Source organism: Acanthaster planci, linkage group LG08, assembly GCF_054643075.1.
Source record: "Acanthaster planci isolate LZ-2023a linkage group LG08, COTS_SCS, whole genome shotgun sequence".
NCBI classification, from domain to species: domain Eukaryota; kingdom Metazoa; phylum Echinodermata; class Asteroidea; order Valvatida; family Acanthasteridae; genus Acanthaster; species Acanthaster planci.
In genome coordinates this window covers 3,076,540-3,093,286 of record NC_141784.1, presented here as the reverse complement: position 1 = coordinate 3,093,286, position 16,747 = coordinate 3,076,540, and the positions used below count along the sequence as shown (strand labels likewise).

The 16,747-nt window shown below is 41.0% G+C and overlaps 1 protein-coding gene across 2 annotated transcripts; it reads left to right on the top strand.

The window, feature by feature from the left end:
- The first annotated feature begins 275 nt into the window (after nucleotides 1-275).
- On the top strand, nucleotides 276-16,038 carry LOC110976051 (methyltransferase-like protein 27). Of its 2 annotated transcripts, none has more exons than XM_022229001.2 (5): nucleotides 276-750; nucleotides 9,246-9,368; nucleotides 9,850-9,988; nucleotides 11,895-11,987; nucleotides 12,732-16,038. In XM_022229001.2, the coding sequence occupies exons 1-5, from the start codon at nucleotides 607-609 to the stop codon at nucleotides 12,929-12,931; spliced, it is 699 nt and encodes a 232-aa protein (XP_022084693.1). In that variant the 5' UTR covers nucleotides 276-606; the 3' UTR covers nucleotides 12,932-16,038. The 2 variants fall into 2 exon arrangements, with proteins under 2 accessions (XP_022084693.1, XP_022084695.2); XM_022229003.2 differs by lacking the exon at nucleotides 276-750 and adding an exon at nucleotides 5,296-5,659.
- Nucleotides 16,039-16,747: the final 709 nt, after the last annotated feature.

Sequence of the window (16,747 nt, the reverse complement as noted above, 5' to 3'; positions counted from 1 at the left end):
ATCACTACCATCACTCTGCGAGGAAGTGTCAGGGACAAACCAGCGATACCGATGGTTTGTGCACAATCAATAAAATGTCACTTTTATCGAGGGTTTGAGAGTATTTGCAATGCACTGAAATAAGGCCGGTTCGCAATCTGCCAGAAAGCGAACACGCCGCGAAACAAAATTGGGACTTCCGATCAAAACTTGGGCAAAATATAGTGTCCTAAAACGAACTTGACAAAAAATCCATATCATAAAAACGATGGTTTTCAAAAGTGGAAATAATTTGTTCTTTAAAAAAAGTCGTCGTAATATCTGTCTCGTGAAAACAGACTTTGGAATCGCGTAGAAACGAACTTGCAAAATGTGTCAGTACGTTGCAAGACAGTGTGCTGCGACTTCCAACATGCTTCGCTTTGTGTTTGCCCGGCTGGATATGAACCGGCCTTTACGCACTGTACGTGTTTTTAGCCCATAGCGGTGACCTATCTCTCATTGGATTATGAACTGGTGTATACGGATGACACAGCACATGGGCCAAGGCCCTGTGCAAACCGAAAACAAACAATTACGGAAAGCCCACCGGGATAAGCACTGCTGTTGCAAGCTGAACTGCCAAAGATGGACTCTCCAGGATCGCCGAAGAGTGGGGCGCCGGAAGCGGCGAAGCAGATTCATGCCATTCATGAGATTGCTGCAAATAGGAGCGACTTCCAAGATGAAATTCAAGCGCTCTACCAGCAATGGGCCGAGAACTATGACAAGGTGAGACATCCAGCTGTAGCCAGCAGCTAATGAAAACGTGTGTACGTTTACGCATGCATAGCGCACGCGGAGAGTCCATTTTTTTTCTGGATCGTCGCCCTCATCGTCTTTACAAGAAGTAAAGACAATTACAGACATCGTCTGCCCGCACTTTCACTCTGTCGGACGGTATGTGCAAACCTTAACGAACCATTCATTTTGGAGTGCAATTGAAATAAAGAAACCATTGCCGGCTGGGGTGATAAATTTGATTTGCCTTTTTGAAGTATGGCGAACACAATAGGAGGGCGCCATGTAAAGTGGGTAAATTTGGAGTAAACACAAAAAAATTTACCCGTGCCAAAATTTAAGTAACTCCTATAGCGTCCGCTTAGGGGCCATCCATAAAGAATGTTCGCTCGAAATGCTGACTTATCAGAGCCCCCCTCCCACGCTTACGCATTCCACAATGCCGGAAGACGCTGCTGGTCTTTGTGTCATGAATTCTTAATAATTCCATGACATTTAATTTACAACTTTGGGAGGGCGACGGACAGGCATGCCAGTCCCTTTTATGCATTACTCCTTTTATACATTATGAGAAACTGCTCTCTGTAACTTAAAAGACCTTTATAGTCGTTGTAACTATACTACGTATCTTATTGACTAGTACCATACAATGTAATGTTAGGATAAATGACTATAAAGTCGAATTAGTGCGTTGTCGTTTAAATGCTATAGCCTACTGAAGTTGAAGGGAATACGGTTCATGACAAGTGATTAAAAGCTTGTGATAAATAATTGTCACAATGGCTATTTCCATTAGCATCGCAACCTCACTCATTATTTGGAGGTTGGAAAACCCAGTGGGAAATACCTTTAGGAAAAAATCCTTGCAAATAATAAGAATAAGTTGCTATGATGGAAGAAGTGTTTGCCTGTCGGACCGCAGATGGTACATTCTTGCCACACTCTGACTTACACGTATACATGTATACCCGAGACTTGTTGCTCAGTACACCTCCGCGACGCGAAGTGATATATTCCACCATGGGAACTTAAATTCGTTCTAATTCGCTCAACCAAACGAAATTATATTAATGTTGCGGCTTACTAATAACGGGGGTTGGCATGAGAGGATGAATGGTGGGGTGGACGGTAGAGGTCACTGTGTTTGAATTTTGACGCAAAAAAGCTGAATCTGTAGTTATTGGTATGAGAGGGTGTTTTGATTTGATGAAAATTCTTTAAGTTGCGCAAGGTAAGCACAGGCTTGAACCCGGCCCCCCACGCATGGTGTGCGCAACGGCACCAACCCCCCTCCTTCCTTCGTGCGTACTTACCTTATGGACGGCTCCTTATGATGATGATTTGGAGACAACTCGATAATGTTTATTTTTAATGGCACTGTGCAAAAGTGGTTTTGAAAAGCACACTGGGAAAAAGTGTAAGAAGACCAGTAAAAGAGAAGTTAACAATACAATACAAGAGCTTCACAACAGTGAACGTAACAAAATGCGCAAGACATGAGTTGGGCAAAATGTATGCCATTTAATCATTCCGTTTATTCTATTAGGCCAAATTAATGCATCGACTATTTTTATACAGTTCATCGATGTGTCTAATTCAAGAACGTGACCAATCTGCTCTCTCCATGACCGAGAAAACCATTTGTGGGAAAATTCACTGGGTTTTGTTTAATCGACTGTCTTTTTCAGAATGATTGAACCAAACCATAAAATCCACGTGAGACTCATAAACCAACACTTTCAAATCCATACATAATGCATCTGGTAATAAACGTTATTGATACAAATACATTGGGCTAACACACCACGAACATGAATATTTACAAATTCAAAATGCCAAAGTATCAAAGAAATTCTGAATCTGGCTGGCTCCATTAACATTGGGAACGAAGCATATAAGCTCTGCAGGTCTGCACATTTTACCTACATGTCACTGACGGATGGTTTTGAGTGGTTCTGATTTGAATATACCTAAGGAATCTACTGTCCTGAGTTGTGCAGACAAATGATTCCATATTCGCACCATGCACTCATAGCGAAACTTTGAGCATAACAGTCCATTGTGTTTAGACATCTGAAGACAAGAATTGCCATTTTATAGTTAACCCTCTTGGAGAATGGTACACAATTTATCTGGCAAACATATCCACTGTAGGGGTGAGTGACGTACATTTAAGGATCATCGTTTCAGGCATTTGTTGAGGATATCATCGTGAGATATGTACCTTCCTCCCTATACCGTAAAATTGGCATAGCTAAGCTAATAAAAAGTGTATGGAGGCTGCTTTGTCTATAACATAAATACGACTTCTTTTTTAACATACCTAGTTAAACGTCTTTTTAACATGCCTAGTTTAGACGAGACTGTTTTTCTCACGTATCCCACATTTGGACCCAAACTAAGTGTTTTGTCATTAATAACTCCCAAGCATTTGTAATAGTTTTAAATATTTATCAGCATTTTAAAGGTACAAATCTTTATTTTGCGGTTTTCTGCCTTGAGCCAATAATCATACATTTAGTTTTGTTTGCATTTAGTTCAAGTTTGTTTCTTAAGTATCAATGTTGGACTCTATCAAGAGCTGTGTTCAGATTGCTTTTTATTTCGTTTACATTGGAAGATGGGCTACACTTTAAAGTGGAGTCAGTACCATACATCAACAAACAATGGCTACATGCAATGTTTGGCACGCACATGGATCATCCACTACCAAGACAGGGCGAGAGTTCCCCTCGTTTTCTCTGTTTTCTTGGAATGACGCAATCTACATTCAGATTTCGCATCTTGGCATGAGCGGAAAAAAACCTTTTAAGCTCGTTTTAGTTGAGATCTGAAGACAAATGACACTGCGTTCAATTTGGATGTTTTCATATTTATTTGAACAGATAAAATCAGAGAAAACATGTTTTCTTTAGAGGTGCTCTTTTAATCATACTTTCACACTTATGACATCACAAAAAGTGTGTGTATGGGGGATAGCTTCAATAGAGGACAATAAGGTTCCCGATTGACAGAGGTTCCCCGATTGACAACTGTGTACAAAACATATGGGTGGTCTTCTTAAAAAAATTTAAGTACAAACAAAAGAGGAACAATAGGGGGTCCTCAGTTGCAGGCAAATACACACTTGTGTGTGTGGGGGGGGGGTATATACCCCCACCCCCAGGATTGTCTCCCATGGATGCAAGTTGGTAGATCACTTGTGTAAATAACTAAGAGAGGTGGACCTAAGATCGACCCCTGTGGAACACCAACTTTAAGTGACAAAACCTTTGATGTGTTGCCCTAAATATTCACCGACTGACTACGATCACTTAGATATGACTTAAACTAATTGGGTAATTGGGTGGCCCACTAAATGGATCCCAGATATGTAGACCTTTCTATATGTCCGTCGATTTAGAACTTTCTTCTGTTAAAAAGGTCAATAGTTTTGCTTCACTCAGCCTGTATATGATTTGACACAAATATTATGAGTTTCACTAGTTGTGAACACTAACCAATAAACAGGTGGTGGAAACATAATTATCCGAGTCTGAGGTTTTCATTTCCACTTTTGGCGACACCTGCATACTGTAATAATGTGTGATAAAAAAACCTTTTTCCAGTACAGATGAGTGGTTTTTTTCAGCAGACGTACTCCTTTTTACTTTGGCTGTATTTTATAATATTCATCTGTTATTCCTTGCCACTTTCATGCAGTTCTAAAATCCAATGAAAAATCAATTAAAAATTTGTAGCTCTAAAATTTTATATTTCTTCTTTCTTATTATATGCAAAGAAATATTTATACAACCAAATCCGAATATAAAACTATGCATATGCCAAACATGCAAACAAATAATGGGGGAATATATCGAAATTACGAATGTTGAAGCCATAAACGACAAGCTGACATGTCAGAAGAATGCACCGAAATTTTCTAGCAGTGTTTGACCGTACATGAAAATAACCACCTGTGTCGTTAAATCTTGTCTGATAGAAAATTTGTTTCATAATTTTTTTGCAAGCTCGTGATAATAGTTACTTATCAGAAAATTACGTCAGTGTTGTCTGGGCGATGGTCAACGTGGTTTGTTTTATCAGACCGTCGGCGAAGCCGAAGGGGCTTATTGTTCTGATGCTATCATGTTACATATTATTTTGATATTATGTATTTGAATTTGGGAACAACCATTGGCTTCTATTTAGTTTAGGTTTTTCATCATTTGCAGTTCCTAAATCATGACTTTCCATAGATCTTTGAAATGTACGATGGTCAGGTCAAAGTTGTCGCGCTCATGCGTGGGGCCAGGCTGTTACATGTTTTTATCTTTTTCATCAAAACGTGTCAACCAACACCTCGAAAGTTGAATGGTCGAGTCCACAGTACACTGTAAACCATTTCGATTTTGTCAGGCGTGCACATCATGCACACTGCGACGGGGAGGTTAAGGGGTGACTACCTTCTAGCAAAAAGGACACATAAAGGAAAAAGGGGAAAGATGAAGAGGAAAAAAAGAGGAAAGGGAAAAGAAATTGGCAATTTCCATTAAAATGTCTCAGAGCTGAACTTCTTCCTTCGTTGACGGCCTGTCGTCTGCTACTGTTGAATGTCCTCCCCTACCCAGAGCAATGTTACCTTCCTGTAGTATCTGCCATGGAATACAATTCAACCCATGAATTCGCTCCCTATAACCACCCGTGCGCACGTACGTATCACGCATATTATCACCAAAACGCAGCTCATGTAAAAGTACTCTCATTGCACAGCTCAACGGCAAGGATGGACTCGTCGGAAAACCTCAACAGTGAAGCGGCAAGGCATATGCATGCCATTCACCAAATTGCCCGGGGAGGCGGCGACTTCCATGATAGTATACAAGCCTTCTACCAGAAATGGGCCGGCAGTTACGACAAGGTAGTTCAGCAGTGACGTAAATCTGTGCCGGCGATTGGGGGAGGGATGATGATGGGCGACTCGCGTTGAGACCGAGAGCTGGACGTCACAACTTGGGCCATCTTGGGAGGCCCAAACCCCCCCCAAACTATACGGTGTTCTAAAACGGACTGGCAAACGTCGTCATTCCACTTTTTCAAAGGTCATGAAAATTTCGAAAATTGCGGTTCAACTTTTCAAACGTCGTGGTACAATTTTCCAACGTCATTCTTCAACTTATCGTACGAAGTGTCGTTGAACATGTTCTATATGTTTGATAAACTTGTCTGCGTACATTTAGAGTACCAACAACGTCCCTTTGGCATTCCGGTCTGTTGCTGTGTGCGTAAAAATATCACAAGCCTACTTACGCTTTTTTGGAGTCTCTCTTCAACTATAATTGATGGTAAGTTATCGTTCTACATAGTAGAAAGTGTATTCACATCTGCCCAGCGACTATTTTCATTTCAAAGAAAGTTTAATTTCGTCAGAGAGGGGTCACTCGCCCCAAATGTTGATTCCAATTTTGAAGTAACACCACTAGATTTCGTTTTCACAATATTGTAATAAACAAAAAATTTCTTATTCATCCTATTTATCGTCATTTTCGTCTCACTCCGTGAATGATACTGAATTGGAAAGATAATTTGTTTTTTGTCATTCATTTCACCGATTTAATCATTCAATTTCGTAATTGAATTTACTATTCAGATAGTAATAATAATAATAAAGCATTTATAAGGCGCACTATATCTGCAAAGCATTCAGAGGCGCCGGTCTAGGTGGAAAAATGAAAAACTCAATTGTGCATTCAGATGGTGTGAAATAGCGGTTAGTTTTACGTCATAACTCGTTGTTCCTATGAACTCTTGCAAGTTAGATTAAGGGTCAATGCTTTGAATACCAGAGTGAACCAAAATGACGATAAATAGGACGATTAAATTTTTTTCATGGATTAGAATGCTCTGAACGAGAAATCTAGTGGTGTTATTTTGAAATTGGAATCAACATTTAGTGCGAGTGACCCCTCTTTGAGGAAATTAACCTTTTAAGCAATTTCAAATGAAAAAAAAGTGTTAAGTTAACAGAGAAAAACTACATTTATGTTGAAATAAAAACGCATAGATGGCGTTTTTAATGACATGAGTCGGGAGCCTTCAGCAGAAGGCTTTACATTGTGATTACTGCAGATAAATGCAACGATTTATCCCCTTTTTGAAACTATGGAGAAATCAAACTGGTCTGAGCTAGTACAATACGGGCGAATCACAATTGTGTGCCTCCAAGAGTTTGCAACGCGTTGGCCAATCACAGTGCGCGAAATCTGTCGACAGATTTCGCACCCTGTGATTGGCCTGGTCCACAGGTTCTCTTTATTTTGTTTTGGCCTAATCTGCTAGAGTTGTTGACTGGAGTCATGCGACATGGACTCGAGTTGCTATTTTGGTGACTTGGTGACTTGACCCGTGTCTACCAGCTTTGACTTGTGTCTCAAGTTGGACTTGCAGAAATGACTTTGGTGCCATTACCTGCCCATGTTGGTCACTGCATCTATACATCTTTGCCACTTGATCAGCGCTGAAATTCCAACTTAAATATGACATGATTTTAAGTTAAACTAACTAACAAGCAGTTGTGTACCTCAACAACTTTGTATGTGCAGGTATATACAAATCTAAAATCATGCTCATCTGAGGGAAAGTTGAAGTGCGACTTCAGAAGTTGAACGACAACGTTAGAAGTTGAACCACGACGTTTGAAAAGTTGAAGTACGATTTTGAAAGTTGAAACACCAATGTCTGAAAGTTCAGTGACATTTGAAAAGTTGAACCGTGAGGTTTGCCTGACCGTTTAGTACAAATTTGCTTGCGCGTTAAATGAGCCCCGAGCTGGACCAAGAGAGGGCTCAGTTTCCTAACAACGGATGCTCCTTTGGTCAGAGCTGCACTCCGCTGGTTCTCAAATCTTAGTCACAGTGGTGGAATGTCTACTCTTACTCTTAGTGGAAGTGGTGAACTCTTATTACAGGCCGTTTCGTTTTGTTTCGGCTTAATCGCAGTGGTGTAACTCCGGGGAGCATGGGGGCACGTGCCCCCCACGGAGGCCCGTGCCCCCCCCCGGTGCCCTCCATTTGAAATTTTGAAATGTACAAATACATATATACCAAGTTCAATTATTTTCAGTGCTCCCTGAAAATAACTGTGAATCCCCAGGTGCCCCCTAAGCTGTAGCACCCTAGTTACGCCACTGCTCAACCGATGTGAATACTGCTACAAAATGGGTTTAAATTTGACATCAATTGTCGCCCCAAAATAAGGGCAACTCACTTGCAACAATCGCGGGTCAAGAACGACGTTTTAGACCGTGTGTGTATTATGTGCACGAGGTATATATGCATATGCTTGTCAATCGTCGACGTCTGATGACGTCAACAAACCGTACCGGTCTGCTGTATACAACAATGGAAGAGGTGAACAGAAAATGACCATAGCATATCGATTCCACTTTTTCGAATGGTATTGGTATCGAAAGATTTAATATTTTTTTAAAGAAATTATCCGATCACCAAGAATTTGTTTTAAGCATTCTGGTGTGAAGAAGCGGTACAAAGTGGTTTTGACGTGTAGCCGTCAGGACGGTACAATTTTGGGCCAGTTCGAAATTGCGTGATAATTTACAGGTTTCTCCGGCAAAGTCAGAATAGCCTAAATGCGTGAAATCAATAAATTAAGAGTAGACAATCGATTCATAAGGTTGGATATCTTTCTCACAAATCTTACTTTCTATAGACGTGAACAATGTTACCACTTTGATGTGTTTTGTTGATAGAACCAGACTGGGGCATGGTTGCACCGCTGGTTATCAACAGCCGATTTCATTTGTCAGTACGGAGGGAACCATTCAAGAGAAATAGCTTAGGCCTAAGATTGTATATGAGCATGTTATTGACCACAAACCACGCCTGATCAGAAGCTCGCTTCCGAATTTGGCCTTTTTTCTAGCCACGCTTGAACTTTTTAAACGAACATTTACAGCGTGAATGTAAAGCTGTGAAGACAAATCCAAACGTTTCCAATATAGGGGACAAATCCTCCTGTATAACACACAAAGTTTGGGAATCGGGGTATTTTTGGTTGGATTTGATGGGTCTGTTTCTTGGCTGAGAAACTTGAAACTTTCACGAGACACTGAGTTTTTACAAACCGAGTGAACAGAATTAAAAAAATTTAATGATACTTGACTAATCGTGGTGAGAAATGTTTCCAAAAGGGCGAAGTTGCGTTTCTGTCCAATAGCCTAACACAACATATCGCTGCAAATGTACCAGAACGTGGGGCGTATTAATTAATCCCTGGTCCAAGATAGATTCTGGTTTTATTTGCTTTTTCCTGCGTCAATACTTACTTAAATTTTTGTGCACATATTGGCATTAACTTCAATTTGCTCAGCGTGATTGTGACTCCGCATACGTCAGTCAAAACCGTGTGTATGACAGGCCAATATAAACGGAGTTCTTCTCACTGTTCAGTTTTTATTATGCCTGACAAAATGCATTCAATTTTGGAAGGACATGGATCCAACCCACTACGGTGGCCCTGCATTCGGAGCTGATGCACTCAACAAAGCGTTGAAAGATAAGAACGCCCATATCGTCGACTGTGCTGCAGGGACCGGAAAAGTTGGCGAGGAGGTATGCAAAACACCATGCTTAAACATGAATTCGGGCTTGCATGTAGATAAGCTAAGCCGTTTCTTCGCGGGGAGGGGGGGGGTTTATGAGAGTCGTGTAGCCAGTGGGAATTTGAGCAATATCGAAGGAAATGAGCACGGGAGACTACTACATGTTTGACCTGAATCTTCAGGGCCAATGAAAACCGTATATTGATCGTGTGTATAGCCCTTCCTATGCGCCAACACGGTGAGATAACAAGGAAGTAGCCGGCATCTACCGAGCTAATGCTCTAGCACAAACGGCCCATAAGCAAGTGGAACTGTGAAGTAGGGATCTGCGGTGGCCCTAGTTCCGTCTTCAGGACATCAAAGAAACTGTACAACAGAACTGGCCAAGTCGATCTACAGGCGATGGCAGTAGCTCCCCACTAATATCCACAAACTAAAAGCAAACGAACATGGTTAATCCCTAGTGTTTGTTTTGGTTTGTGTCACTCTAGTTAGCTAAACGCGGTTTCACAAGAATCGACGCCGTCGACTTCTCCCCAAAGTGTTTGGAAATCAGCGCTTCGAAGGGAGTCTACGAACGGCTCATCTGTGACAAACTGGGCTCGAACAGGCTGAAGGGGATTGACGATGGTAAATTTAAATTTTGTGGGCCTGATCAGGATATTTGTTTGTTTTGAAAGGGGACAGGGCGTTTTAAAGTAGCATCTCTCTGTCAGTTGTGCGGAAAAACCATTTGCGCTCTACGACCAACGTAGACTTGAAATCAAGTCTCAAAATATGGAGGGCCTGACGTTTCGATCCTTGAGAGAATCTTTCTCAAAGGCAAAATGTCAAGTGGACAGGACAAACAAGCATATAGAGAATCAGCCAAGCATGGATGAATGCAAGAGGACAAAAGTAAAGGTCAAGAAAGCTGCAGGTTGGATAAAGGGACTGCATGAAAGGCATGGTTGAACAACAAAGGAATGTAAGGTGGGAAGAGATCAAAGAAAAAATACAATGGAACGAACTGGACACCAAGTGGGAGACATATTGAGAGGGAAAGAAAAGAGTGTTAATTAGTAGTTTCCCTCTTGGATGTTTGGGTTTGTATAGTAGTTTGTATAATAGTTTGTATGTAACGCCTCTGCACTATACTATAGTGCTACATGGGTATCTAGTCGTTTGGTGTTGACTTAAGATCTGTGGCCATAGAAACGATGCACACCCTGCAAGAGATAAGATACATGTATTTGACATTAGAAGAGCTACAGGTGATAATGCCCTTAATGCTTGTTTGCCTTGTCCACTTGTCATTTTGCCTTTGAGAAAGATTCTACTAGGATCGAAACGCCACGCCCTCCATATTTTGAGATTTGTATGTTAGGTCATTGTAGTCAGCAAGCAGTTTGGAGCAGTTTTGTATTACATATCTTTGAAATCAAGTCGTTAGTCGGCCGTGTTTGTCGTCCATGAGCCAGCAATGCTGAGCCCATTCACCGTTGCCTGTATTCCATCCAGCTGCGTGTTGTGGGCTGTTCAGCACCAGGCTCGAACGCACGTTGGACAGCCCACGACCCCACTGTGCCTGCCTGTCAACTTGATCAACCTGATTCTGGAAGTATATTCATGCAAGCAACAATTGTACTGCATATTCATATATTTCTGTGGAAAGATCCAATAGTAGCTCACGTTGCATAACAGACTCATCCATTTTATATAGGGATGACTACATTGATTAATGCCAGTTTCTTTCATAGCTTGCATTAATATCCCGTTTTAATACGATACTTAACGACAAGCTTTACATAAAATATGAATAAAAAGTAACTTTAATTAATAATTAAAACTAATCAAAAATTAATCTTTGTGGTAAAAGAACCAAAGATTTTATGGACATCATCTTTTTAGAAGAATGTAAATACCCTCTTCAATAAACGATACTGTGATTGCTGCTAATTTCGGTCAACTAACCAATCAAACTTCCCCCAAGATAAATATTCATATAATCGGGATTCTTAGCCAACCAGAGTGCCCCGTCCAAATTTTGATTCAAGTTGGTAATTGGGCACCGCCGGACACGCAAATTGGGGAGCAAGGTTGCACTGTTTTGTTAACTGCACGCCGAACCATGCTCATGCACACTGCGTACGCATCGCGAGCGAGGAAGGTGGACCACACCCGGTCAGTTACCGACTTGATTTCAAGTCTACGACCAAATCCATTCGTATGAACATTGTATTCTAAATGGCGGTGCAGGCAGCACGCAATACATATATTATACTTGTAACATTTTCATCGTACTGTGGAACAGAATACATGTATAGGGTTCTGTTGGTATTGAATTCCACTTAGAAGCAGCGTCAGCACAAACACAACCGTGTCGCTTAAACCCAGCTTGACCGCCTATTTGAACTTTCCCCCATTTTTATCAAATGAAAAAGGAAAGGTTCAAACTTGTTCTATAGTCTTTAACTTAAAAAAAATTATCTTTTACAGGCTGACACTTTTTCGGAGAAACTGCTCGTTATGTTTGTATCCTTGGAATCCGATATAGGTTACTACTCAGCCTTGATCTGCGTTGGTGCCATTTCAGTTGGACACCTGACTCATGATGTCTTTCCAGAATTTAACAGGATTGTCAAGAAAGGTAACATTTCCCCCACATTTTAAAGCGTTCAACCACATCACAACCGTTGGAAATCAGTAGAGTAGGCATTGGTTTAAATGGTACTTTTGCCCACGAGTGAAAAACAGTAGGACAGAACACCACATCTTCTACAGGCCGCGGTTCATGATTGGCTCGAAAGCGAGCACAAACGCTAATTTTGTGACGTCGTTTCAAATATTTGTGCAGCGAATTCGCTGAAGTTCAGCACATTTCAGCCTTAGCAAATTTCACCACATATGTTTTGTACCGTAATTTTCGCTTCACTGTCGCATAGAGCATAAACTGGCCAGTCTGGCCTTCAACGAAAATACTGAGCAGAGAGTGTAACGTGAAAGTTAAAGAAAGGGGTTTGACGGTTCAAGACGGAATGCATTCAATAGGATGCCAAACTTTACATGATTAATCACTTGCTTTGAGGCCACATAGGAGAGATAGAGGGAGAGAGGTTTTATATATCAACAATAACATAATGTTCTGCCACATGGTCTTGCACAAAGTGTGCAACAAGAGACAACCTGAATAGTTTGCCTCGGAAATAAGTCCACTTACAGGAGGCAGCAGTATCTGTACCGAATCACTAATGTTGAATCTACTAATAATGTACTGAGGATAAAACGCAGCAGCACCCGTAGTGCCAGATGACAACAGAATCTCTTGTACACGAACAGCATAATGTTGTCAACAGGACGTTCAGCATCTCATTTGCTTTGCCATCGTTTGTAGGTGGTTTTATCGTCTTCACACGCAGCAAGCTTGTGTTTCCCGATGGTAACGAGAATCATACTGGCGCCTTGGACGAAATTCAAAATGCCATCGACATCTTGATAAAGGAGGGAGTCTGGGAGCTTGTCGACATTGTCAGTATCGACGAATCGTTCTGTGTGGGCTACGGATGCGACGTGTACACCATCCGGCGTTTGTAAGGCATTCGCACCGCCCTGTAACGAATGTGTGTAAACGATGATGGTCTTGGTTTGAGTTACTGATCATATAAGTTCAATTTACTGTTCTGGGTCACTTTTAAAGTTTAGGATTACTTCGAATGCTGAGAATGTTTGGAACTTTGAGAATCATTGCGACACTACCATATCTACAAATCTGCTTCTTCAATTTGGTGAGCACTATTGTTTATTGCCGTATATATTCTTAATGCTTTATAGCCTCTCCGCCCCGAGATGAAGTGCACCCCCAAGCAGCAAAAGAAAAACAGATGGTAGTAAGTTTTCCAAGCGGGTTCTTGCGTGTACGCAAAGACCATACATTCAGGAAAAAAACTGTTACGCATACTCAGCGTGCTCCGCGTCAAACGCGCCATTGATCTCCATTATAAACGCGCGCCTCTGTGGTGAGTACATTGATCTCCACTATGATGAGTACAAAAAACACCCTCTTTTGTTCCACTCGGAGCGGATAGTGCGTCGCAGTCCTAACTATCCAGTTCGTAAGTGTTAAACCACGCCCACTGCACATAAAGTTACATGCAACCTCGACTCCATGGGCTGCGTGCGCGCACGCCCACGCCTTCACTAGCTTCTGGCTGAGTAGAATACGAAAATGACGCTGACCAGCTATTCAGGTTGTTTTTATGTAAAAGCCAATGGTGCGCATAATTTTTATGTCTGTTTATCCAATGGGACCATGTAATTCATGATGCGTGCGCGTGTGTGACTTACGAACCGGATAGAGTACCGAAGTGTGACGCATGTGGTGCCTTTTCACGTATGTTCATGCCTCTCACTTAGAATCCCGTTATAGCAGTTGAAGCCAGTAATATGGTTCTTGAATCGGGCAGGTGGACCCCAAAAGTAATCGACAACATGAAGCTCAGATAAAGTTGTTTGGCCGTCATTTCCATACTGATTAGAATTTAAATACTCAAAGTCCATGTTGCTAACTTGCACACGATAAAAACCTATTTTCTGCCAAATTTTTGCCCGTCTTTGTCACGTACCTCCACAGTAACAGAGTCAGAAGTTGGAAGTGAAGCCAAGATTTAGAGGGGATTTTTTCAATTTTGCCGAGTTTTCCCTGACATTTCTCTACTTGTAAATGGTGAGGAATATCATGAACACTCTAATGAGAAAGCATCATATAAGAAGGAAACCGTATGGGTGAAAACGGAAAGTTTTTGTTTGTGCCTTTTAGTCGGGCAACTTGACGTGATTGTACGTATTTGAGCAAAGCAGTGCAGTAGGTCAACATGTACCAAAAGGCACTCGTATCCAGGGCCGTTTTCCAATACTCAGTTCGGCTCCGTCTCAGGCTTCAACTGTTTTTAACTAGCTGACGTTGAAGCTGTAAGCGCAGCAATTAGTTTAATAGTGCCACAAAACATCAAATAAGATGCAAGAGAGCCAGAAATTACAGTAATCAAATTTAATTTAAACGCTTCTGGCCCACAATCGGGGATTGGTTTTGGGAACGAAGCCTGAGACGAAGCCCAAGTCGAGTATTGGAAAAGGGCCCAGATATGTGTACGTGTACGTGTGCACCATGCCCAAAATCCGGACACCTGGTATTTGACCGCTGCCAAACTCAATGCGGAAATTTGAATCCGCATGAAAAACGAACCACATTTCAGACAAATGGCTCTTGATCTTGAAAAATAAAATCAGCTGATAGATACAAAATATTTTTCAGTCTTCCCGACAGTGTCACCGATGATCCGAGGGGAATTCGACACAAATGTGAAAATTGGGCACTAAGTTAGGAAAAAAACATGGAAAATGACGAAAATGGGCCCCAATGAAAAACGAAGTGAATTTAAAAAACAGCTTTCTTCCTAGATGTAATAACCTTTTTTGTACATAAGAGTTACCAGTCTTTCATGTGGTATCAAAGTTATTTGAAGGTAAACTCGGCAAAATTGTGAAAATTAGACACAACGCTAGGTAAAAAAAAGGATAAGTTTTCACAATTATACTTTGTCGTAAATTGACATTTTCCACTTCTTTGATTACTTTCTGGCGATCTTTCTTACTAGAAGGTATTAAATATGACCATTTGATAGACTCTTGGCAATTTATTCACACACGAGGTCTTCAAGGGAAACGGCAGTACAAATCCCTCACGTGGGTCACCGCCAATACGTATCGTCTGCTAGAATAATTTTTCAGGCCGACGACCATCATGTCACTATTGCGCATGCGCGGAAACAAAACTAAATGCATGCACAGTCTATGGGGACCGAACATACGTGGTTAATTTTACACACACATTGTGCGTGTGACGTGTACTCTATGAACTATACTCTCCATTGTGTCTATGCACTTTGATTTAAAATTGAATAAAGTAATTGGATTCTGAATTCATTGACAGTTATTGCGTCCAATGTTATTATTTTGCTTAATTTGTCGAATTTAAGATAAGTTTTATGCGATAAAGGCCTACATGTATATAATTTAATTATGTCAAAGGTATCCAAGTGCTGCATAATTTTACAACAAAGATAGTATACTTTGTTGCATTCTGAACAGGAATACTTCAAAGATTCGATTTTCTGTTAATTTCTTGTCTGCCGCTTATCACGAAGGACGTTATGAAGCCAGTTGTTGAAATTTGAGTTATACCAGAAAATGACCCAAACTTACTTCTGCCAGAGGAAAGATGTTCTTATGTTAGGGAATTATACCTTAATATATTTTTCAAAACTTCACATCAGTATTGGCCAGCGAATTAGTTTTTCAAATTGTTTATTTTGCTATGATTTGTATTTCGAATGTCTCGGCCGAGGGAATTCACAGCCTATGTCTTACGGTGATTGAGAAATGATTAAATGGTTGTTTTCCTCCGACATGGCTGACATTTTGAAGTATGTGTTCTTTTCATTCTCTTCAGAATTTTCCTTCTCCTTGCTTTTCCAAAACGCCAGCTCTTTGTTCGTGTCATTTGTGACGATTGTCGTGGTCTTCCTCTTTTCTACATTTTCTTTTGAACTCTTCAGTAAGAGTATTCCCAGTTTCGTTTTCCATGGTGTACACAATTCAACAACGTGTAGGGAAATAAAAGCATGCTAATATACCTCCCTTTACATGACTTTTCAGGAACTTGTTTTATTTGGTCCGCGGATGCTGGAGAGCTTTGCACGGCTTGTATATAGGTCTACATATACAATACATGTATAGTAATCATTTACCAGAAAGGGGGGGGGGGTCGGGTAACGCGTGCGGCTCATGCATGCCAATGACATCAGAAAGCAAGTTCTAATTTCCCTGCTTGTAATGTTGTGCAGGCGTGTTACACATAGTGTCGACCTCTGCACAAAAGCAGTCCACATAATGTAGGTTATGATGGCATTGTGAGGACTCGCACACGTCCACACAATGTTTTCCCCTCTCTGAAAAATAGTTTCAGAGGCATTTTGGGGTCAAGGTTATCTGTGGCAAAATGAAGGGGAACAGTCCAGGAAACCATCCTCAAAATCCAGCTCAAAGGAGTTATCCCAGTGCGAGAAAAAGGAGCATTTTCCTCAAGTTTCCTTGACTTTTTTATGGCTTGTTATTAATTTCCCTTTTTTGAGAGAATTAGAATGCATTTCAGTCGTTAGGAAGTCCCAAAATTATTAAAAATCCGCTTTTAATATTTTGCTCACCACAAAAGTGGGTGGGGGGGGATTCAATAGCCACCACCCTCAAAGAATAGGGGATGATATACCCCCTCTCTTCCCGGAATTTACGCCGATGTGGACAAGTACTGAACTCAAAATCTTTGAAATAAAACGCAAGCTGGCATAAAAAGTG